A 25,147-nucleotide genomic window follows, 5' to 3' on the forward strand; every position below is an offset into this window, starting at 1 on the left:
AAAAAAAAAAAAAATCCATGAATCCACATGGTAGGATTTGTAAAGAATTTATTCGTAAATCAGGGTGGAAAATAAGTATTGATATCATGATAATGTTTATTAAATGTGAAATGTAGTTTTGATCTTTTGCTACTGGTTCAGTCAGAAACCTGCAGCAAACAAACAAACAAACAAAGACAAATACGTAAACACGGAGACGCAGAATGTCGGCGTGCCCATGTATGTCATGTCGGATGAGAAAGCCGACATCTCACTGATTCTGATGTGTACGTGGGTCTGCGCTCTGTGTTTAAGTCTTTGTGCAGAATCAGGGCACCTGCTTTCATTCACTGATTCAGCTGTTTGGTTTAACCAGCTTTAACCTGAGATTGTGCCGTTTTTGGCTAAAAACATTTATACTCGATTCAGGATTTAGTTAATCGATACGCTTTTATTCACTTTCAAACACAGACGTGAAGGGCTACAGGAATATCTGGACCACGGCCAATGGGAGAGGTCCCACGGTTTAGACCACGATATGGGCATAAGGTGTGTCTGTTGTTGACCACACGGAGACTTTCACAGTTGCTGAGACTTTTTTTCTTTTGTACTGAACAGCTGGTTGCACTGGTGCGACCGAATTTTTTTAAGTCACACCACTGAGAAATTTGGTCGCACTCTAGAGCCCTGGTTTTACATACCTATTCTGTGTAACTTTATCACAGGTTTGCAGATGGTCTCCATCAGTGTGAGTCGCTCTTCATCAGTCCAGACGATAATGCCTTCAGCCTCCTGCTTCAGTCCAAGCTGCTCTCCCTCCTGAATGCTGCAGAGCTCCTCCTGTTCCTCTTTAATCTGTGGAGGCTCTGGGTCCTCCTGGTCCAGACTGGAGTTCATCTCCTGGTTACAGACCTGCAGCTCATCCAGACCCTCCTCTTCCTCACAGTCATGATGATGTGGGAGGTCTTGAGGTACAAAGAAACAAAAGACCAATAACCAATAATGTAATGATACAAAAACACATAAAGACACATGTTTAATATCAAAACCTGAATAAAAGGTGATCATTTACACATGGGACACAGCCTATAGCAATGCACATCATGTTTTAAACAAGCTATAGTTCAGCCTCTTTGTTACGGGTCCCAAGGATGAAGACCACGATGACAATATGTTACCTGTAAAAGCAGGTGAAGAGCGGAGTAAGGAAGACACGATGCGTCTCTGCTTTCCTCCAGAACGTGTCTGAGTCTGATTTATTTCACACAAATAAATGCTATAAAACACTAAACATGAGCTTTCAATATACTGTTCAGCTGGTTCCTCATTCACATCAATTACATTCACTTATTTCACAACATCAGTGAAATATACTCTTTTTAACTGGTTCAGTTTCTTAAGTTCACACTTCTTTCCATAACAACTACATTCTTTTATCATATCAATAAACACATCACATTGTCTTCTGCAGTGTCTTACTGGCTAAACAGTTATATTCAATAACAGCATTGGTAAATACATTACATTTGTTCCCTCCAGTAATTTACTGGCAAAATCACTATTTAGTGCATCATGAAACACAGCTTGTTTAATTAACCCGTGAATGCCTCTGTTAGCTACACAGAGTTGCTCAGAGTGCTTGTGTTACACTAGCTAATCTACTCAGTCACTTTCAACATAACTATTAACATTCACATCTCACAGAACTGATTCGATTGGAGCATTACAACACGTTTGCACCGAGCATAGGAGCGCACTGACTCTGCTTCACGAGCGCTCCACCTAACGAGCGGGCTCGCGGTGCGGTCGCACGGGACACTCCTCTGGTTTTCTCCCGCGTTTACATGTAATTAACTCGGGCGGACTGCCTTAACTCTCCCATTCACGTTAACGTGGGTAACCATGGTAACAATAAACAACATTTTCGGTGCGAGCACCATTTACCGACCTGTAAAAGCAGGTGAAGAGCGGAGTAAGGAAGACACGATGCGTCTCTGCTTTCCTCCAGAACGTGTCTGAGGAAGCAGCGGAAGGTGGGCTCCACTTACTGCACCCCCAAACCCCGGAGCAAGCACCAAAGTTCCGCCCTCACTGCTTTCTAACATAAAATGAATCCCTATTACATGGATTTTCTATCCTCTTAAAGAACTGAAAATAAATACATATAGCAATGAAAAATGTCCCGTTACATGAGTGTTTTACACAAAATAACATTAATGTGGTCATTCCCTCACAGGGGTGCCACATCTTCTTAAAAACACAATCTGGACCCAACTGTTCTGACCGATTACAGGCGAATTTAGAAGCTTCCCTTTCTTTCAAAAGTTCTGGAGAAAGTAGTCCATTTACAGCTGCAGGCCCACCTTGATCTTAAAGTGATCTCTGGAAAGTTTCAAACAGGTTTTAAATAACTGCACAATAACTGCTTTTAAGGGTTTTAAATACATTCTTTTAACTCTGGACTCGGGCAGCCCTGCTGCCCTCTTGTTGTTGGACCTGACAGAAGCTTTTAACACAGTTGAGCATGATATCGTGTTATCCTGGAATCATATGCTGGCTAAAAGGGTCTGCTCTTCAGTGGTTTTGGCCCTACTTATCTGGAAGCACTTTTTATGTCAACATGGACCCTTACAGCTCCAAAATAGCCCCTCTTAATTATAATGTACCTCATAGTGATGGGTCGTTCGCGAACGAAATGGCTCTTAGAGCCGGCTCTTTGAAGTGAACGACGCGAGCCGGCTCCTTATCGCGAGCCGTCACGCGTTTTTTTTTTCCCCTCTTTTCTTTCTCTCAACCTCTCTCTCGCACTTTTTTCCGCTTCACTCTGCACGCGAGTCTTGTGCTTTATGCTGGGCAGAGGGGGGAGGGGCGGTAGTTACACTCAGTAGCACAGGAACGGATCCAGAGGGAGAGAGAGAGAAAGAGAGCCAGGGACAACAACGTCACATACATAAGGTATAGTAATCATCCACAACTATTTTCGGTTGCAGATGATAAAGGATTCAGAAAGTTTATTCATGCAGGTCCATATGACAGATAATGTGCATGTTTCTTTTTGTTGTCATATTATAATTTATATTTAATTGTGTTGTGGTTTGCAGTGTTTTGTGTTGTTTCACTTTAAATTTGTAAAAGGAAAAAGCGGAAAATTTAAATAGTTAAAAGTTGAAATGTGAACAGTTGATTTTTGTATTATATGATTTATTTATTACATTTTTTGTGGAGTGAATAAATAAAAGTATATTTACGGTGGCCCCTAGAGACAAAGTACGTACAAACTCCAAAACACGTAAAAACTCAGAAGCACATAAAAACTCAAAACACGTACAAAAGACAACAGAAGTGCTTCAGGATGCTGGGCGCAGTGTGGAGCTTTTGTTATCTTGTGGCTACACAAGCCAGCAAGTACCAACGACCGGATTTGGTGTGTGGTAGTAACAGGTAAATGAACTTTTTTTTAAATTATTTGAATATATATGAGTGCCTGTGTATAAATACACAAACAATACACACATGCTTTCAATTGTGTAATTTAAGTGATCTAGTAGCTCTGCTTTGGAAGTTCAGTTCATGCTAGAAATGTGTTTTATATTTATATATAAACATATATAAATAAAACCACTTTTTTTATGTTAGTAATTCCTTTTGTGCACAATTTCATATTATTGTTAATAATAAATTAATTAAAGCAACAAAACAACCTGAAGAGCTGGTTCGGAGCCGAAAGAGCCGGCTCTTTTTAGTGAGCCGAACCGAAAGAGCCGGATCTCTAAAAAGAGCCGGAAATCCCATCACTAGTACCTCAAAGCTCTATTTTTGGTCCTGCCTTGTTTGCACTGTATATGTTGCCACTGGGGTCTATTTTCTTCCTCCCTGGGACGTCTGCAAGTTGTTCAAAATGCTGCACCAAGGCTTCTGACCAAATCCACTAAGTATTCACATGTGACAGTGTTGCTAATACAGCAGCACTGGCTCCCAATTCAATTAAGAATCAATTTTAAGATTCTGGTTCTGACTTTTAGAGCTCTTCGTGGACAAGCACCAGCTTACATTATTGAACTTCTACAGCCTTTTGTCCCTAGCACAGGGGTGGGCAACTCCAGGCCTCGAGGGCCGGCGTCCCTGCAGGTTTTAGATATGTCCTTGAACCAGCACAGCTGATTTAAATGGCTAAATTAGCTCCTCAACATGTTCTGAAGTTCCCCAGAGGCCTGGTAACGAACTAATCATGCAATTCAGGTGTGTTGACCCAAGGTGAGATCTGAAACCTGCAGGACACTGGCCCTCAGGGCCTGGAATTGCCCACCCCTGTCCTAGCAGGGGCCATATGTTTAGGGCCTGCTTGTTATACAACATGCAAGGCTAAGAACTAAGGGAGACAGAGGTTTTGCCAGTGTGGCCACAGACTGTGGAACTCTCTCCCTCTGAGCTTAAGATCTGTGGAGTCAGTAGTCTCTTTTTTAAAAACTAAAAACACATTTTAGAATTGCTATTGGTTAATTTAGTCTGTTTTGTTTTATGCCTTGTTATTTAAGACAAAAGCACTTTGATCTTTTGTCTACTTGAAAGGTGCTATATACACAAAATTCTTTGAAAGTCATTTTTTCAAATGACTTGAAGATTTATCTGCCTATCTATCTGCAGAGGAGCTCGAGAAACTTCCAGTATAACTTAAATCTCACGTGTGGGAGCATTTATAATATACTTACATAAAGCTACTTGACGCAACTGTTATGATTTGGCGCTGTATAAATAAAACTGGATGAAGGCAACACAGCCTGTTAAGAATGTCTGAGCCTATCACCTTTAATAACAGATGCCATTAAAACAGTTTTCCATTCAAAATAGAGATTTTTCTTTTCCTCTGAATTCATCACCAAAGTAACAGCGTCCTGCTCTCAGCTAACATCGGCTTAGAGACATCGTGGAACAACATGTCCATAAGATAAGATAACCTTTATTAGTCCCACACGTGGGAAATTTGTTTTGTCACAGCAGGAAGTGGACAGTGCAAAAGTTATGACGCAAAAATTAGAATACAATAAGAGTCTAATTACTAATACGTTAGTTATAACAAAATTACGAGAAAAAAGATAAGAAAGAAACTCAGAATGAGCAGAGCTGCTGTAACATACATGATGTGTGAGTTTCTGTCGGGTTGTGCCATCAGATCCACACTTGCGTTGCTGTCTCTTCTGTGTCGAGGGTTCTAAATGTGAGCCGACTAACCCGAAACCAGGAAGATTTTTGTGAAGAGCTCTTGTGGCGCTTGTTGATGACGTCGTCCCGATTCCCCAAACGGAAGCTGTCATGTCCCAGTGTAAAACTAGGACTTGTGACCTTCCTCCGTATACCTGCTTTTATCCAAATAAAATGGATCGTGTTTTTAAACAAACTTGTTGAACTTGAAGAGTTTTCTTCTTCTTCGGCCATGTTCTCTTAATAATGCACACACTTGGTGGTTGATTACTTTTCCCGTTTCTTTTATTGTTAGTAACACAGGAGGGAAAACCATACATTACTTCAGCAGTTCGCGCTTTGGAACAAAAGGAACAGGAAGTGATCTATAATCACCAAAATAAAATCCTTTTCAAAATAAAATGACAATCAGAAAACTTCTTTCACAACATAAAATAAATTAATATATTTAGGCAAGGCAAGGCAAGTTTATTTGTATAGCACAATTCAACAACAAGGTGATTCAAAGTGCTTTACAGAGACATTAGAAACAAAAACAAATAAAAAGCATGATTTAAAACTGATTAAAACAAGCAAAAAAACTAACTAACTAAACACACACATTTCACACCTGTTCGTGCGATCTGAACCCTTATCGTAAGGGGAGCTACCAGTCCTTCTGTGGACGAGCTACTTTCTATTTTAAATTCCCTGAATTTAAAATACTCTCTAGACCCAGTCTAGACCCAGTTGGGGAGCTACCCAGAGCTCTAAACCCACTTAACAAAAAAACAAACAAACAAACAAACAAACAAACAAACAAACCAGTATATAAAATCAAAACAGATAAAATCAGAAATAGATAAGATCAGTAGTTAGTGTAAGTTTTGAAATTTAAGCTTAACAAACAAACAAAACAGTATATAAAATCAAAACAGATAAAATCAGAAATAGATAAGATCAGTGGTTAGTGTAAGTTTTGAAATTTAAGCTTAAAAGTGTGGATTTGGTGCTTTATTCAAATGCAGCTGAGAATAGGTGAGTCTTCAACCTGGATTTAAATAAACTGAGTGTTTCAGCTGATCTGAGGCTTTCTGGGAGTTTGTTCCAGATATAAGGAGCATAAAAGCTGAATGCAGCTTCTCCGTGTCTGGTTCTGACTCTGGGAACTGATAAAAGACCGGATCCAGATGACCTGAGGGATCTGGAAGGTTCATACTGGGTCAGGAGGTCACTGATGTATTTTGGTCCTAAACCATTCAGAGCTTTATAGACCAGCATCAGAACTTTAAAGTCTATCCTCTGACGGACAGGCAGCCAGTGTAAAGACCTCAGAGCTGGACTGATGTGGTCCACTTTTTTGGTCTTAGTGAGGACTCGAGCAGCAGAGTTCTGAATGAGCTGTAGTTGTCTGACTGATTTTTTAGGTAGACCTGTAAAGATGCTGTTACAGTAATCAAGCCTACTAAAAATGAATGCATGGACTAGTTTTTCCAGGTCCTGTTGAGACATCAGATCTTTTATCCTTGAAATATTCTTGAGGTGATAGTAAGCTGATTTTGTTATTGTCTTAATGTGTGTTTTTTCTAAGTTTAGTCATTTAGTCATGAGAACACAAATCTAACACCCCCCCTTGTTCTCATGCTGTTAACCCATAGCATCTTATGCGTTTCCAAAGAACCATTTTTGAAACCCTCTGAGTCTCACTCTTGTAACTGGTTTTGTTAGTATGTCTGCAGCCATTTCTTCTGATGGACAGTGTTCAATGCAGATTTTCCTTTCATTTACTGCTTCACGAATGAAGTGATATTTCACATCAATATGCTTTGACCTCTGTCTGTTCACTGGGTTTTTACTCAACGCAATGGCCCCTTGGTTGTCCCCAAACAGTTTAGTACATGTGTACCTTTTTCTGTCCATGCCGTTTAACAGTTGGGTTAAGTACATGCTTTCCTGAGTAGTGGTTGCAAGACCAATGTATTCAGCTTCACATGTTGAGAGTGCCACTGTAGGCTGTTTCTTTGTTTTCCAAGATATTACTGGTCCCTCTTTAGTAAGTGCAAAACAGTAGCCTGTTGTACTGCGTCTGTCTTTTACAGAGGATGCCCAGTCAGAGTCACTGTAAGCAATTAGATCTAGATCCTCACTGCTTTTCTTAAAGATCAGTTCAAAGTCATTTGTGCCTTTTAGGTATCTGAGGACTTGTTTTGCCATTACTAAGTCCTCTCTCGTGGGTTGAGCTAGTGTTTGAGATAGTCTGCTAACAACCCAACTTATATCTGGTCTCGTACATGTCATGGCATATATCAAACTGCCCACTATTTCTCTGTACTCTCTTGAGTTAACAGTCTCATTTGCATCACTTCCTCCACATGTAGTAGTGTCCGTTTTTAGTTCACACGGTGTGGATCTGGGTTTGCATTCAGACATCCCAAAGCGTTCCAACATTCTTTGAATGTACCTCTTCTGATTCATCCTGATTTCACTCTCTTTTTGTATAAACTGTATCCCAAGAAAACTAGATATTTTCCCCAGGTCTTTCATGTTAAACTTTGACCTCATTGTTTCTTTGAATGTGTTTAACAAGTTAGTATTGCTAGCCGCAATGATCAAGTAATCTACCCAGATGATAACCAGTAGGGTTTCATGTCCAATGTCCTTTCTGTATACACAGTGATCAGAAAGGTTTCTTTCAAAGTCATTTTGTTCAAGGTAGTCATTCAAGAGTTTGTACCAGTTTCTACCTGATTTAACCCGTAAAGGGATTTCTTTAATTTGTACACCAAGTTTTCTCCTGACTCTGTTTGCTCAAAACCTTCTGGTTGTTCCATGTATATTTCTTCCTCAATGGGAGCATGCAAATATGCAGTTTTAACATCCATTTGGTGGATAATAAGATCATTCTGGACTGCTATTTGCATTAGTGTTCGCACAGATGTCATGTTTGCTGTTGGTGCAAATGTCTCTTGGTAATCTATTCCTTGTGTCTGGTTGTAACCTTTTGCTACAAACCTGGCTTTGAATATTTAAAAGTAGTAAAAGGCACCTCCCCATTTCAAAGAGAGTTCTCCATTGCCTCTCAGTTGTGCCATTCTGATGGGGAGAATATGGCGCAGATGTCTCATGCTTTGTACCCTTTTCCCTTAAAAGAGACTGGAAGGAACTGCTTGTGAACTCTGTGCCATTATCCGATCTAATGCACTTAACACTGCCGTATGGTGCACAGTCAGCTAGAAACTTTGCTGTGGCCTCTGTGGTGTCACTTTTCTGTTTTAGAAAGTAAACTGACACTGCCCCTGAAAAATCATCCGTAAATAATACTTTGGCCACTTGGTTCAATGGGGCCGGCTAGATCAGTGTGCACCAACTGTAATGGCTCACTCGCTTTTGGGTCGCTTTGTCTGTTTCTGTTGTTAGTGAATTTCCCTTCTGTGCACACATTACAATCTAGCATCCCACTGCCTGTGATTTTCATGCCATCTACAACATCGGGTAGCTTTAACACATCACTAACATTACAATGTCCTAAAATTTCGTGCCATGTTTTCACATCACAAGCCAGATTAACAGTGTCACAGGACATCATGTCATTGTATGATGTTTCATTGTTTACCGTTTTCAAATAGTAGAGTCTGTTGTATTCTTCGATGGAGAAGACTGTCCCATCTTTGTTCACCAGTTCATTCTGTCCCTTCTTGAAGATCACCTGTGCTCCATAGTTTGTAGCTGCCTTCACTGAAAATATGCTCTGAGGGTAGGATGGGATGAACAGGGCGTCTCTCAGTGTGATGGTGGTACAGTGTCCTTGTATGTCCCATAGAGAGACGTTGGCATCTCCCCTCTTGAGTGCGACGTTGTTTGTCCTGGATCCATCAGCGAGCTCCATGTAGTGTTTCTCAGGATCAAAAGTCTCATCAAACTTCATGAACTTGTTCTTCTCCGTAATGATGTGTGAAGTCGCACCACAGTCCACCATTAGTCCTTCTCTTATTATGTCAGTAGGCAGAAGTCTTTGACTAACTTTAAATACAAAAGTCTGCTCTTCTTTCTTGCCCTCTAGTTTTACTACAGTTAGTTTTGCGTCATCTCTGTACTTGGTTTTTCTTCTACATGTCTCATCACTGTGTGTCGAGCTTCTATGGTAGCTACACCACTTAGGTGTTCCCTTTTGGCGACAATCTTTTACAAAATGTCCTCGGTTTCCGCATCCATGGCAGGTGATTGATGTTAAATCAACCTTCATCACATTATCCGCTTTTACTTTGTTGTCAAATTTCTCGATTTCCTCATAACTTCGTAGGTTGCTTTTGAACTGTGTGAATGTTAAATCTTCACTGCTTTGAGTTGTGTGAATAGCAAATGGCTTGTAAGCTTCAGGAAGCCCCTTTAGAATCATAGCGATAATAAGTCCATCACTGATGACTTCTTTTGCATTTCTTAGGGAGGTCACTGCTTTTTCAGCTCGGATAATATAATCTGTCACTGTCTCATCTGGTTTCTTCTGTAAAGACGTCAGCTCTGTGTACAGTGCGATGATTCTGGGCTTGCCTTTACTATCGTAGTGGTCACGTAGTATTTTTAAAGCTTTTCTTCCATCGTCAGTCGCATCTCTCATTACCAGTGCAAGGCTTTTATCATCAAGAAACTGTATCAGTTCAGCGTAGCATTCAGCATTCTTCTCTGCATCTGGGTTAGTGGCTGATAATATAGTGTCCTTTAGACCAATGATCCGCATGTGGCCGAGAAACTTTGCCTCCCAAAGTTCGTAACTGTTTTCGTCTCCGTTGAACACTAACCTCTGCCATCTTCCTCCTGTTGTGTCACGCCTGGGCCCATAACCTGTTGAACTTGAAGAGTTTTCTTCTTCTTCGGCCATGTTCTCTTAATAATGCACACACTTGGTGGTTGATTACTTTTCCCGTTTCTTTTATTGTTAGTAACACAGGAGGGAAAACCATACATTACTTCAGCAGTTCGCGCTTTGGAACAACAGGAACAGGAAGTGAAGTAATCTATAATCACCAAAATAAAATCCTTTTCAAAATAAAATGACAATCAGAAAACTTCTTTCACAACATAAAATAAATTAATATATTTAGTCATGAGAACACAAATCTAACAAAACTAAAAAAGTTGATTTGTGTTTGGTAAATGTAAAAATTCTAGTAAAGTGTTTAAAAGCTTCCGGTAATGGCGGCAAAGTGAGGAGACCCGTGCTTCGCGTGCTCAGTTGTCTTTTTCATTAAATACTCTCTGTAAATCCAAAATAGAACTTACGTTTTGACATAGTTCGTTTGGGAACATAAGAGAACGCTAACATGCCTAAAAAACTGAACAAGGACAAACAAAAAACTACGTTTGAGGCACAAGACGAAAGCGGGGTGGAGGAAGGGCAGATGGACGCTATGCATGAACACGAACAAGAAAAGCAACCTGCAAACCCAGAAATGCCTTCTACCTTGGACTTATTAAACGCTATTCGATTGCTCAAGCAAGAGTTCCATACTGAAATGGGTGGTATTATGTCAGCAATAGGAGCTGTTCAAGTTGATATACAAAAATGTGGAGGGCGAATTGACGAGGCTGAAAAAAGAATCTCCAACGCAGAGGACGAAATCACCTTATTGAAAAATGATATGGAAAGCCTTGAAAGACAGCCCAAACTTCTATCTAAAAAGGTGGAGGATTTGGAAGGAAGAAGTCGGCGTAATAACATCCGAATCCTCGGCATCCCTGAGAAAGAAGAAGGTACAGATCCACGTACTTTCATGGAGAAGTTTATATCGGACATTTTGAAAATCCCCCCTCCTGTCCTGGAAAGGGTGCACAGGATAAACACAAGGCAAAGCTCCATTGCAAACTGATCGAGAACTTTTATAATTAAGTGCTTAAGTTACAGAGATCGAGAAGGCATCATGAAAGCCGCTAGGACGACAAAAGAACTGACAATAAGATAGCCTTCCTGCCGGACCTGCCTGCAGAGACATACAGACAGCAGCGTCAGTACGATGGTGTGAGGAGCTGCGGGAGATTGGATTGTGGAAACATCGGATCATTTATCCAGCGAGGCTGCTTTTGACCAACGAGGAACGTACGCATGTATTCAATACACCAGCGGATGTGGATGCCTACATTAAGAGCCTTAATCAAGTACAAGATGTTTGATAAGGTATATGATGGTAGATCACTAACTCTGTTCTAACTGTATTTACGAACCATAATGGACTGAACAATTTATTATATTGCCAAAGGGTTGTTATACAATGCTGGGTTAGACATTGGTTGTTTTGTTCTCTTAATAAGAGTTACTAGTAATTTCACTTATTGTGTCAAATCTGTGAGAGTAAAAACTTGACAAGGTGGATTTATTTCTATTGTTATTATCTTTTTTTGTTTCTTTAGTTAAATTCTTTTAATCAATTGTAATTACTCTAACAACTGTTGCTAAACGCGGGTGAACAGTTCCTCGGTTTAGGGTGGACATGTTCCAAGAAGAGGACGGAAGTATTTTTGGGGTTAAGGGATGCCTGTATGTTCTTACACAGGCTGGGGTGTGGGAAGGGTTGCTCTCTCAAATCTGTAAATGCTTAACATGGTACAATACTGTTCTTTTGTGTATATATATGTGTGTATTTATTTAATAGTATAGTTTTAACATAAGTGAATATATATGGCAGAAGTCTTGATTGACTGTGTTTCTTGGAACTGCAGAGGTCTACGTAAGTTAGTAAAAATAAAACAAGTCATTAGTAGGATTAAGAAATTAAAGGCCAAAATTGTGTTCCTACAAGAAACTCATATGCTAGGCAGTGAGACAAATAGAATGAAACGTAGATGGCCCGGTCAAATCTTTTCAGCGCCTTACTCCTCCAATTCCAGGGGCGTCATGATAATGATTCACAAATCTATACCTTTTCACGTTGAGCATGTGCTTAAGAATTGTAATGGACGTTTTCTAATACTACAAGGTAATCTACTATCTACTAGACTAAATTTAATTAATATTTATGGCCCAAATGAAGATAATCCAAACTTTTATAGCAATTTATTTCTTAAAATTTCAGACTTGCAAGGTAAATCTATAATTGCTGGGGACTTAAATTGTGCTTTGAACCCACAGAAGGATAAATCTTCAGGCATGGATAATACTCATAATAGAACACAAAAGGTGATCAGGCAATTTATGAAGGAGTTAAATTTAATTGATATATGGCAAGATCAAAATCCAACCAAATTACAATATTCTTGCTGGTCAGGTACACACAAAGTGTACTCCAGAATAGATTACTTTCTGGTATCAACTGAGCTGGATCACTATATAAAAGATTGCCAGTATAAGGAAATAATAATATCTGACCATGCAGCCGTTATTTTGACTTTCATAGAACCAAAACTGATCAAAACTCTGATTGAATGGAGGTTTCAATTGAAGTGGATGCAGGACAAACAGTTTCTTGAGTTTTTAGGCAAGCAAATTAATGAATACTTTGAGCACAATTCAGATCAAACATTGGCAAGTGTGAGATAGGAAGCCTTTAAGGCATACTTAAGAGGGCAAATTATAAGCTATTCTAGTAAGAAAACAAGAGAAAGAAACCAAAGGATAAAATATCTGGAAGAAAAAATAAAAATGTTAGAAGAGATCAGCTTTCAATCAGGTCAAAATAATGAGCATATTGTAAAAGAATTATTACTATTGAGAACGCAATATAATGAAATGACAAGTGAAAAAGCAGCTGTAAATTTATTGAGATTAAAGCAACAATTCTATGATCAAGGTGAAAAACCCAGCAAACTCCTGGCTTGGCATATAAAAAAGCAGGAATCTGAAAAGGCAATTACAAAACTTGAAACTTCAAATGGAAATATCATAGTAGACCCATTAGAGATAAATAATGCATTTAAAATGTTTTATGAAACGTTATATAACTCTGAATTCAACAATGCAACTAGAATGCAATCTTTATTTCTAGATAAACTTGATATACCAAAAATTTCAGACAAAGAAAATGTTGACAGGCAAATTAATATATATAAAATTATAGATGCTATAAACTCTCTAAATGCTGGTAAAACAGCTGGTCCAGACGGATTGCCAATTGACCTTTATAAATACTTCAAAGATAAATTAGCACAGCCCCTCTTAGATATGTATATAGAATGTTTTAATACTGGTAATCTTACTGACTCATTAAGGAAGTCCCTGATAATACTGCTTCCTAAACCTGGAAAACTAAATAACAAGTGTGAAAATATGCGTCCTATAAGCTTAATTAACACAGACACTAAAATTATTTGTAAAATTCTTGCCAAAAGATTAGAAAGTATTCTTCCAGTTATTATAGGGGATGATCAAAATGGATTTGTTAAACATAGACAGGGTTTTCATAATGTAAGACGAGTCCTCAACATTCTTCATAATCAAAGTGAGCAGGAAGATACAGCCATTCTTTCGCTTGACGCGGAGAAGGCTTTTGATAGAATTGAACGGTCATATCTCTTTGATGTCATTGTTAGATTTGGGTTTGGAAACGTATTTCTGCATTGGATCAAGCTATTACACTGTCAGTCTGTTGCTCAGGTTCAGACAAATGAGATAATTTTTGTACCATTTGACATTAAAAGAGGGTGCCCGCAGGGTTCACCTTTATCTCCACTTTTATTCCTTTTAGCTATTGAACCGCTGGCAATAGGTGTTAGAACCAGCAGACAAATACAAGGTGTTAGGATTGGTAGAAAGGAACATAGAATTGCTTTACTTGCTGATGATGTCATATTATTTTTAAAGCAACTAAAAACTTCTGTGCCTGCTATAAAGGATTTAATAGACCAGTTTGGGGCCTTCTCAGGGTATAAAGTTAATGTAACAAAATCATCATTAATGTTACTTAAACAAGGGTATAATCAAAACGTAAGTCAGAATATATCTGGCTTTACTGTTAATTCTGAACTCACTTATCTAGGCATTAAAATAGCTCCTTCATTAAAAGATGTGGTGGTACTTAACTATAATACAATTCTACAGAAAATTTCCAAAGATTTGGAGCGTTGGATAAGTTTACCACTATCTATTATTGGAAGGATAAGTGTTCTTAAAATGAATGTATTACCTAGACTGTTGTATATGTTTCAAAATGTCCCACTGGCTCCTCCTGCTGGATTGTTTACTAAATTAGCATCATTAGTCAGAGAGTTTATCTGGAACAAAAAACATCCCTGCATTCGCTTGTCTTTGTTGTATCTTCCCTTTGATACAGGGGGGTTGAAATGCCCCAATTTTTACTGGTACTATCTGGCTATTCAATTAAGGACAATAATGTTTTATTTTTCATCCCAAAATACCCCGTCATGGGTGAGGATGGAAGCAAATTCTCTTAAAATGCCATTAAATTTGTAGAAATGTTGCTATTACAAGTGTATTCTAAAAATCTTAAACTAACAGCCCATCAAATTAAGTGTATGGATTATTGTACATTACAGGCAAAACGTATGATTGCATTAAATTGGTAAACATCAGATCCTCCTGCTATTGGTGCTTGGATATATTCTTTGGCACAGTGTATGGCAATGGAAAGGATAACGTACTTTCTCAAAAACAAGTTAACATATTTTGATGAAATTTGGATGCCATTTAAAAACTTTATAAAAGAAGTAAACATCGGACAACTCATGTAGGAGTGTGGATGAGGAGAAAATTGTTTAGTATGTGCTAGCTATTTCTATTGTCTACTTTTTTTTCTCTCTCCTTTCTTTTTTTTGTTTCCTTGAATATGTATAAATGCCACATATTGTACAAATGTATACATATTATATGTGGGGCTTTTTTGTTTTTGTTTTTTAAAAAATTATTTTGTTGTTTGGAAGAGAGCAGGGTGGGAGGTGAGGGCGGGGGGAAAGGGTTCCTATTACAGCAGCATATTATTGGGAAAACAAACCTTTGTATGTTGTTGCAAAAGCAATAAAATTTATATTTAAAAAAAAGTCTAAATAAAAAAAATAGGTGTAAAATATTAGTAAGCTTATACAGCAATAATAATACTATATTAGGTAACTGAATTTGAACAAAATAAGGAGAGATGCCACTTACTTTTGTAAAAAAAAATAAAACAAAATAACAATAATAAATAATTCTGACACATATAAAAAAAGTGTTTAAAAGCTGTTCTGTTTATTTAGAAAAGAAACGTCCACTTCATATGGTGTCAGGGTCCTGGGACTGGGCGACCCAGGATCCCTGAGCAGTCATGTATTATATTATTATTATTATTATTGCTGTGTATTTTGGTGTTGCTCCCCCTTCCCTGTGCTTGTGTATATGTGTGTGTGGGTGGCTGAGCACTTGTTTATAGGCGGCGTCAGGCCTGGAGGGTGTGGCCCTGCAAGGGGACTGGCCACACCCGAAGCCACACACCTGCTGCTGATCAGGCCTCGTCGGGGGAGCTACTTAAGAGAGTCTTGGAGCTCCCACCGACGCGGGATCATTCCTTGAGACTCCACGTTAGTCGTCCCATTGAATTGAGTTAATGTGTGTAAGTGTATGCCTGCGGTTATTTGTGTCCTGACGGCTGCGTCTATTGTTTCCCGCAGGAGGAGCGTGGAAGGCACGAAGAGCAGCGAGCACCGGGGGGTGCTGACACGGGAGCGGAGAGCACAGAGACACGAACTATTCACGCAGAGACACGACACGGGAGTCTGGGAGAACACGGGGATTTATTGTTGTTTTTGTTCCACTCTGTAAATAAACACACTGTTTATACATAGAGCACCGCGCCTGGGTCCTCCTTTCCCCACACCTTCCACGGTGTGCCATGCCGCACCGTGACATATGGAAAGACACTATCACGCTTATATACAGTTGAAGACTATATATCTTATTTTTACACTGGAACATGAACACAACCCACATTTGTGGATCTGTGGGACGTTGGCAAGGGGAAATTTGTCTCAATTCGTAAGTGAGCAAGAGGAAAGTTGTGTGTTTGGATAAATTGGGTGGAGTTTTTGTTGTTGTGGGCAGCATGGTGCCACAGTGGTTAGCACTGTTGACTCCCAGCTAGAAGGTTCTGAGTTTGATTAAACCATCTGAACTTTTTAAATAAACATCTTAACTTTCTGTGTGAAGTTTGCATGTTCTCCCCGTGGTTGTTCCGTACCCCTCGGGGTATTCTGGATTCCTCCCACAGCCCACATATGCAGTTAGTAAGGTCAGGTTAATTGGTGGTGGTCGCTGTGTGTTAGTTTGATCAATGACCTGTCTAGAGTGTGCCCTGCCTTTTGCCATTGTTACCATGGAAATGGATTGTATTTCACTCACATTTGCAACTAAAAAAAACAGACCTACAATTGAAACGTATTTAGGAGCCACATGTGTATAAAAAGTCTGATAATATTAAGCCTACGCACACTGCAAGGGTAAAAGTAGCAGTGATGATAACACTGGGACAGTTTAACATGGAGCTGGAGTCAGTTTACACCACAGTGAGGAGCAAAGAGGTCAGTCTGAGAGAAACGTTTCTATGTTTCTGGCAACATAGAAAACAGTGCTTTTCACCATGAAAACATTTACTGGTAAAAAGCTAGTGGAAGTCCTTTATCAAACCACCTGATCAACCAACAAACTTTGCAGCTGTTCCATCCACTGTTGTTTGTTTTACACAGCAAAACATCTGGAGTTAGCCTCCAGTGTGCTTTACTAGACCATATTTATTTCAAGGCTTTTGTAACATTTTTCAAATTGAAAGTGAAATAATATAAAATACTATGTTAATTAAGTTGTATTAATATTAAAAGAAGAAGAAAAATGGCAGAAATGATACAAATGCAGCATTGTTATTTGACAAAAATTGTAGTGGATGTCATTTGTGGACCTCAATTTTTACAGATTTAACCTCCTAAGATCAGAACGTTTTCATGGCATACATTTTTAATTTCTCTTTGCATTTTGGGCTGATTGGGACCTGATGAATGTAAAAACAAAGACTGACGTGATTTTTATAAACCTAACAACACAACAGTCAATTGATATTCTCAGGTATGGAGGGGGAAGTCAGCAGGAGGGGTCATAGTAGGAGTTTTGCCAGAAGAGAGGAGTCACATTGACAGGGATCATCCCTGAGGCTATCACACAAAATGCAAATTTACTATCACATTAAATATGAGCAAATGTAGAGAATAAGATCCACACCTCTTCTGGTGCCATGCACTTACACATCCTCATCATCTGAACTGCTGTCTTACTGTCCCTCCATCATCTTCATCATCCTTCAATGCTTCTGTGTGAGTCCTGGAAGTCTAAAAGATCATGATATCACACTTAACTGGAACCAAACTTCTTTCTTTTTGTTCCGCCTGTTCCGTTTGGTTCTTTTGCCATCAGAATTATTTTCTAAAGGCCAAGAAAGATGCCCAATGGGTTTACTTTACCAAATGGACCATCCCGGCCTTGCCATATTGGTCTACTTGATTGACCTTTGTTTTTATTGTTTATTTTATTTTATTTTCACTTGCTACACACACAGACATGACTGGGGGAAGGAAAAGAGAGAAAGAAAGAGAGGTAGGGTAAAAAAAACAGTGGGGAAGAGGAACGGTGATAAAGGGCAAAAAACAAAAACCAAGAAAACAAACAGACAAAAATACACACATTAATCACCTGGATCACCTGTTGAGAAAGAAAAAAGAGAAAACAAGCAAAAAAGAGAGCAATATAATAAACAACATCATCGCGATGATGTATGTGAATATAACAGTAAATACTAAATGTTAAACATTATTGTGCAGCACGTAAGATCGACAGCGCACGGTGTGCTTTGAGGTAGGAGCCAAAAAGGGTGTAGTTTGTGGGTGTGAACACCCGTGTGTACACCTGTGAGCATGAGCGCACTTGTTTTTAAAAGGTTCCTTCATGTAATGATCTGCTGGGGAGCCATAGCTGCGTCCTCCGGGACATTAAGCAGGTATGGAGGAGATCCAGGCTCCAGATATCCAGAGGCCCTCAGAGCACAAGAGACCAAGGAAGACCAACAGAGGGGCAGCTGCGCCACTGTCCCAGAAAGAGAAAAGCAGACCGCCCCGACTCTGCAGCAGCAGAGATGCCCCAATCGGATGGCAACTCCTCCTCCCAGCTCCCCCACCCCAACAGGCAACAGAGAGTGGGGGGGTGAAGACTCCAAACCGCCCTCCGCCCGCTCATATGTAGTGTTGATGCATGTGTAAGGTGCATTTAAAACCCAGGAGGGCATGGAGCTACCTGCCAGAGAGCAGCAGGTAAGTGCATAGCCCCTCCCGAGAGCCCTCAATGTCTACGTGTATTTAAAATTGAGAGGTGGGCAATGGCGCCAGGAGTGAGGTTGTACACCCTGATGGTCTTCTGGATGCCATGTAGCGTGCCCACCTCCAAGGTCCAAGGTGTCAGTAATGTGAATGTCTAAGTTGTGGGATAAAATTGAGGCACAGGCAGCCAGAAGGGGACAGAGGGGGGGATGCCTCCCCTGCACCCTGGTGACACACCTTTACCCCAAGGCCCTGCATGTGTGGGTGATTGTGGTGGAGCAGGACAAGGGAGGCAGCAGGAGATGGCAAGGGAAGGAAGAGAGGGGCAAGTGGCCCCTCCCTTGGGCCAGCTCCCCCGCTGACCCCAGTAGGCACTCCGATACTCTGCAACCCACCAGGGCAAGGGGGTCCAGGCCCATCCGGAATGGGGCCCAGTTCAGCAGCACCGCCCGACCCACAGAGCCCGAAGCAGCCCACCCGACCCCACCACAAAAGTTCATGATATGTCTAATATCATGAATTTTTCCGCTCTCCTGAATATTTCTTGAGCATGGGATAAGTGTGGGTTCAAAGTGCATTTTAAGTCTAAGTTACCTCTAGACCAGGGATGTTACAGTGCCCAAAGCGATGACTACTTCACTGGTACATCATATGGAAGCCAACAGCACCCTAACCCTAATAAATATTTCTGATCTTGTAACAGAGTATGAGAGGGTTAAATTGATGCAGGTGCTTCAACTAAAAGTCCACACTAGTGTGGGTTAGGTCCCATAACTGGTTGTTAAAAACCTCACTATACTATATCAAAGTGAGACAAAGATAGAGCGATATCAAAATCTATGAATCCCACGGGTGTGTGTCTCCATCGCTATGATTGTTTCCAAGATCTTAGTACTGACTATGGGTGGGTTTCAATAATCGATTTATTGATTCAAATCAATTTTAGCTTTAATAATGAAATATTGATTCATTAAAATCGTGAATCAAATTTTAAATATACATGTACTTTGCCAGAAATGTCAGAATCTCAGTTTAAACCTGACTACAACAACCACGAAACATGGTTTCCGCAAGAAGACGTAAACACAGAGCGCGGACCCAACGTATCAGAATCAGTGAGGTGTTGGCTTTCACACCCAGCCGTTGGGGCTGAAAGCCGAAACCTTACAGATTCTGATGTTCAATTCAATTCAATTCAATTTTATTTATATAGCGCCAAATCACAACAAAAGTCGCCTCAAGGCGCTTCATAGATACAGAGAAAAACCCAACAATCATATGACCCCCTATGAGCAAGCACTTTGGCGACAGTGGGAAGGAAAAACTCCCTTTTAACAGGAAGAAACCTCCGGCAGAACCAGGCTCAGGGAGGGGCGGGGCCATCTTCTGCGACCGGTTGGGGTGAGAGAAGGAAGGCAGGATAAAAGACATGCTGTGGAAGAGAGACAGAGGTTAATAACAGATATGATTCAATGCAGAGAGGTCTGTTAATACATAGTGAGTGAGAAAGGTGACTGGAAAGGAAAAACTCAATGCATCATGGGAATCCCCCGGCAGCCTACATCTATTGCAGCAAGGGAGGATTCAGGGTCACCTGGTCCAGCCCTAACTATATGCTTTAGCAAAAAGGAAAGTTTTAAGCCTAATCTTAAAAGTAGAGATAGTGTCTGTCTCCCGAATCCAAACTGGAAGCTGGTTCCACAGAAGAGGGGCCTGAAAACTGAAGGCTCTCCCTCCCATTCTACTTTTAAATACTCTAGGAACAACAAGTAGGCCTGCAGAGCGAGAGCGAAGTGCTCTAATAGGGTGATATGGTACTACAAGGTCATTAAGATAAGATGGGGCCTGATTATTTAAGACCTTGTATGTGAGGAGCAGGATTTTTAATCCAATTCTGGATTTAACAGGAAGCCAATGAAGGGAAGCCAAAACAGGAGAAATATGCTCTCTCTTTCTAGTCCCTGTCAGGACTCTTGCTGCAGCATTTTGGATTAGTTGAAGGCTTTTCAGCGAGTTTTTTGGACATCCTGATAATAATGAATTACAGTAGTCCAGCCTGGAAGTAATAAATGCATGAACTAGTTTTTCAGCGTCACTCTGAGACAGGATATTTCTAATTTTAGAGATGTTGCGCAAATGGAAGAAAGCAGTCTTACATATTTGTTTAATATGTGCGTTGAAGGACATGTCCTGGTCAAAAATGACTCCAAGGTTCCTCACCACGTTACTGGAGGCCAAGGTAATGCCATCCAGAGTAAGAATCTGGTTAGATACCATATTTCTAAGATTTTCAGGGCCGAGTACAATAACCTCAGTTTGATCTGAATTAAGAAGCAGAAAGTTAGCGGCCATCCAGGTCTTTATGTCTTTAAGACATTCCTGCAGTTTAACTAATTGGTGTGTGTTATCTGGCTTCATGGACAGATAGAGCTGGGTGTCATCAGCATAGCAGTGAAAATGTATGCTACGTCTTCTGATGATACTGCCTAAGGGAAGCATGTATAATGTAAACAGAATTGGTCCTAGCACTGAACCCTGTGGAACTCCATAATTAACCTCAGTGTGTGAAGAGGACTCTCCATTTACATGCACAAACTGGAGTCTATTAGATAGATATGATACAAACCACTGGAGTGCAGTACCTGTAATACCTACAGCATGTTCTAATCGCTCTAATAGGATATTATGGTCGACAGTATCGAATGCTGCACTGAGGTCTAGCAGGACAAGCACAGAGATGAGTCCACTGTCAGAGGCCATAAGAAGATCATTTGTAACCTTCACTAAAGCTGTTTCTGTGCTGTGATGAGCTCTGAAACCTGACTGAAACTCTTCAAATAAACCATTCCTCTGCAGATGATCTGTTAGCTGTTTGACAACTACTCTTTCAAGGATTTTTGATATGAAAGGAAGGTTGGAGATTGGCCTATAATTAGCTAAGACTGCTGGGTCTAGAGATGGCTTTTTGAGTAAAGGTTTAACTACAGCCAGCTTGAAGGCCTGTGGTACATAGCCGATTATTAGAGATAGGTTGATCATATTTAAGATCGAAGAATTAATTAATGGCAGGACTTCTTTGAGCAGTTTTGTAGGAATGGGGTCTAAAAGACAGGTTGATGGTTTGGAGGAAGTAATTATTGAAGTTAACTCAGAAAGATCAATTGGAGAAAAAGAGTCTAACTTAACATCAATGGTACTAAGAGTAGCTGTAGATAATATTACATCTGTGGGATGATTATTGGTAATTTTTTCTCTAATGATAAAAATTTTATTTGTGAAGAAGTTCATGAAGTCATTTCTAGTTAACGTTAAAGGGATGGTTGGCTCAAAAGAGCTCTGACTTTTTGTCAGCCTGGCTACAGTGCTGAAGAGAAACCTGGGGTTGTTCTTATTTACTTCAATCAGTGATGAATAGTAAGATGTTCTGGCTTTGCGGAGGGCTTTCTTATAAAGCAGCAAACTATTTCTCCAGGCTAAATGATGATCCTCTAGATTTGTGACACGCCATTTCCTCTCCAGATTACGAGTCATCTGCTTTAGGGTACGTGTTTGAGAATTATACCACGGAGTCAGGTACTTCTGATTTGAGGCCTTAGTTTTCACAGGAGCTACAGTATCCAGAGTCGTACGTAGTGAGGAGGTGAAATTATTAACAAGATAATCGACCTCTGTTGGGGTAGCGTTCAGATAGCTGCTCTGCTCTGTGTTGGTACAGGGCATTGGAGATGATAACAGTGGGTGGATTATATTCTTAAACTTAGTTACAGCACTTTCAGAAAGACATCTACTTTGATAAAGTCTACTCTTCACCGCTGTGTAATCAATTATTGTAAAAGTAAATGTTATCAGGAAATGATCAGACAGGAGAGGGTTTTCAGGAAACACTGTTAAATGTTCAGTTTCTATGCCATATGTTAAAACAAGATCTAGAGTGTGATTAAAGTGGTGGGTGGGTTCTTTTACATTTTGAGAGAAGCCAATTGAGTCTAATAACAGATTAAATGCCATGTTGAGGCTGTCATTTTTAGCATCTACATGGATGTTAAAATCACCCACAATAATTATTTTATCTGAGCTCAGAACTAAATTAGATATAAAGTCTGAGAAATCAGACAGAAACTCTGTGTAAGGCCCAGGTGGACGATAGATGATAACAAGTAAGACTGGTTTCTGAGTTTTACAGCTGGGGTGGACGAGGCTAAGCATCAGGCTTTCAAATGAATTAAAAGTCTGTCTTGGTCTTTCATTAATTAATAGGCTGGTGTGAAAAGATTGCTGCCACACCGCCCCCTCGGCCTGTGCTTCGAGATTTCTGGTAGTTAGAATGACTCGGGGGTGTTGATTCATTTAAACTAACATAATCATCCTGCTGCAACCAGGTTTCTGTAAGGCAGAGTAAATCAATTTGTTGATCAATTATTAAGTCATGTACTATAAGGGGCTTGGAGGAGAGAGACCTAATATTTAATAATCCACATTTCACTGTTTTACTCTTTGGTTCAGATGTGTTGGCTTCGTGTTTGTGTTTTTTGCACTAGATTCTGAAGCTTCAAGTTTCATCACTCTCCAATCAAAATTGACTGAACCAGCAGCAAAAGAAGCTCCAAAGTATACAGGAGAGGTGGAGGAAGATCTCAGCCTGGGTGTTTATTGTCTTATGTAGTCTGGAAGATGAGTGGATGGTGGGGTGGGTGCAGTTTTCTCTGTGGTGGGGTTGGGAGGACTGTCCCGGGCTCTGTGGGGCTGGGAGGCGCTGCTGCGCTGGGCCCCGGTCTGGATGGGCCTGGGCCCCCTTTCCCTGGCGGGTCGCGGAGTATGGGGGTGCCTACTGGGGTCAGCGGTGGAGCTGGCCCCAGGGAGGGGTCACTTGCCCCTCCCTTCCTTCCCTCCCCATCTCCAGCTGCCTCCCTCTTCCCGCTCCACCACAACCACCCACACATGCAGGACCTTGGAGTAGGGGTATGTCACCAGGGTGCAGAGGAGGATACCACCCCCCCCCCCCCTGTCCCCTTCTGGCTGCCTCTGCCTCAATTTTATCTCACAACTTAGACATTCAAATTACTCACACTCTCATTACACATACATATAGGATCTTGGGGGTGGGCACGATACACGGAGTCCAAAGTACCATCAGGGTGTACACCCCACCCCTGGCATCGTTGCCCACCTCTCAATTTTAAATACACGTAGACATTGAGGGCTAGCAGGAGGGACCATGCGCTTACCTGCTGCTCTCTGGCAGGTAGCTCCAAGCCCTCCTGGGTTTTAAATGCACCTTAGAACACACATGCATCAACACTACAATGAGCGGGTGGAGGGGGGTTTGGAGTCTTCTCTCACCCCCATTCTCTGCGACCTGCTGGAGCGGGGGAGCTAGGAGGAGGAGTTGGCCGTCCGACTGCGGTCTGGAGTGTGGGGCCTCCCTGCTGCTGCGGAGTCGGGGCGGTCTGCCTCTCCCCACCGTAGGGAAAAGGGTAACACCACCTGGGTCTGGGTGCAGTTCCCCCCTCCAGGGGCGGGGGCACCTAGACCCGGTTTGTAGAGTACGCTTGGGGAGTGTGATTGTGTGTACAACGTCTCTTTATGTCTGTCTCCACGTTGGTTGAGTGTAGAGTAAGTGCATATGAGAGCATGAGGGTGGGAATGGATGTTTGTATCTGTGTGTGCCTGTATGTCTGTGTCTATATGTCAGGTTGGGTGTCAGGCGCCACCTCTCTGGGGACATCTCAGGCCCTCCAAGGTTTGGAGGCCTATCTCCCCCTACCACCACTTCCCCTGCCAGTGGCGGTCCCCCTCGGACATCGGTGCGTTGGTGGTTCTTTGTGTCTGGGGGTGGGCGTCCAGGTACACACCGGCTCACTCCTTGGCGGCCGCTTATCGGGGCCTGGAGCCTGGGGCTCGCTCGGGCCACTTCGGAGGTGGGGTGCCCCCGGCCTCTCGGCCTGGGGCTCGGTCACTCAGGCGCGGCTGGCTGCCGGCGGAGCTCACGGGCACGTCACTGCAACTCCCCCTGGCTTCTGCTCCGCGGCTGCTGGGTGAGCCCTCATCTGGGACTCTCCTCAGCTCTTTCTGGGACAGTGGCGCAGCTGCCCCTCTGTTGGTCTTCCATGGTCTCTTGTGTTCTGGGGGCCTCTGGATGTCTGGAGTTTTGATCTCCTCCATACCTGCTTCATGCCCTGAAGGACGGGGCTGTGGCCCCCCCACACCCTCTAGCAGATTATTACATGAAGGAACCTTTTAAAAAACAAAAAACAAGCGCGTCCATGCTCACAGGTGTACACACGGGTGATCACACCCACAAACTACACCCTTTTTGGCTCCTACCTCAAAGCACACTGTGTTCTGTTGATCTTATGTGCTGCACAATAATGTTTAACATTTAGTATTTACTGTCATATTCCCATATATCATTGTGATGTTGTTTATTCTATTACTCTTGTTCTCTTCTGCTTGTTTTCTTTTTTCTTTCTCAGCAGGTGATCCAGGTGATCGATAGATGCATTTTTTTTCTCTGCCCGTTCTGTTGGTTTTTGTCTTTTGCCCTTCTCCCCCGTCCCTCTTCTCAGCTGTTTCTCTTTCCCTCTTTCTTTCTCCCCTTCTTTCCCCCAGTCAAGTCTGTCCCGTATTCAGTAAGTGAAAATAAAATAAACAATAAAAGGTGAATCAAATGGACCATTACGGCAAGGCTGGGATGGTCAATTTGGTAAAGTAAATCCGT

The 25,147-nt window shown here is 41.3% G+C and overlaps 1 protein-coding gene and 1 long non-coding RNA gene across 7 annotated transcripts in view; one reads left to right on the forward strand and one right to left on the reverse strand.

Moving 5' to 3' along the window:
- The window catches only part of LOC113017235 (uncharacterized), a 63,040-nt gene that overhangs the window by 2,348 nt on the left and 35,545 nt on the right, over positions 1–25,147 (reverse strand). For 3 of the 6 annotated variants that reach the window (XM_080298651.1, XM_080298650.1, XM_080298652.1), the window contains one exon: positions 681–944. In XM_080298651.1, coding sequence (XP_080154777.1) covers positions 681–944 — 264 coding nt within the window. Of the gene's footprint in view, positions 1–680; positions 945–1,157; positions 1,884–1,927; positions 2,225–25,147 lie in introns of those variants that run through there. The other 3 variants (XM_080298657.1, XM_080298653.1, XM_080298656.1) reach the window with 3 other exon arrangements.
- On the forward strand, positions 15,315–15,917 carry LOC145425551 (uncharacterized). Its single transcript, XR_013906273.1, has 2 exons — positions 15,315–15,654; positions 15,745–15,917. It is a non-coding gene; the product is annotated as an uncharacterized LOC145425551 (long non-coding RNA).

The sequence above is a fragment of the Astatotilapia calliptera genome, chromosome 3 (genome assembly GCF_964374335.1).
Source record: "Astatotilapia calliptera chromosome 3, fAstCal68.1, whole genome shotgun sequence".
Taxonomy (NCBI): domain Eukaryota; kingdom Metazoa; phylum Chordata; class Actinopteri; order Cichliformes; family Cichlidae; genus Astatotilapia; species Astatotilapia calliptera.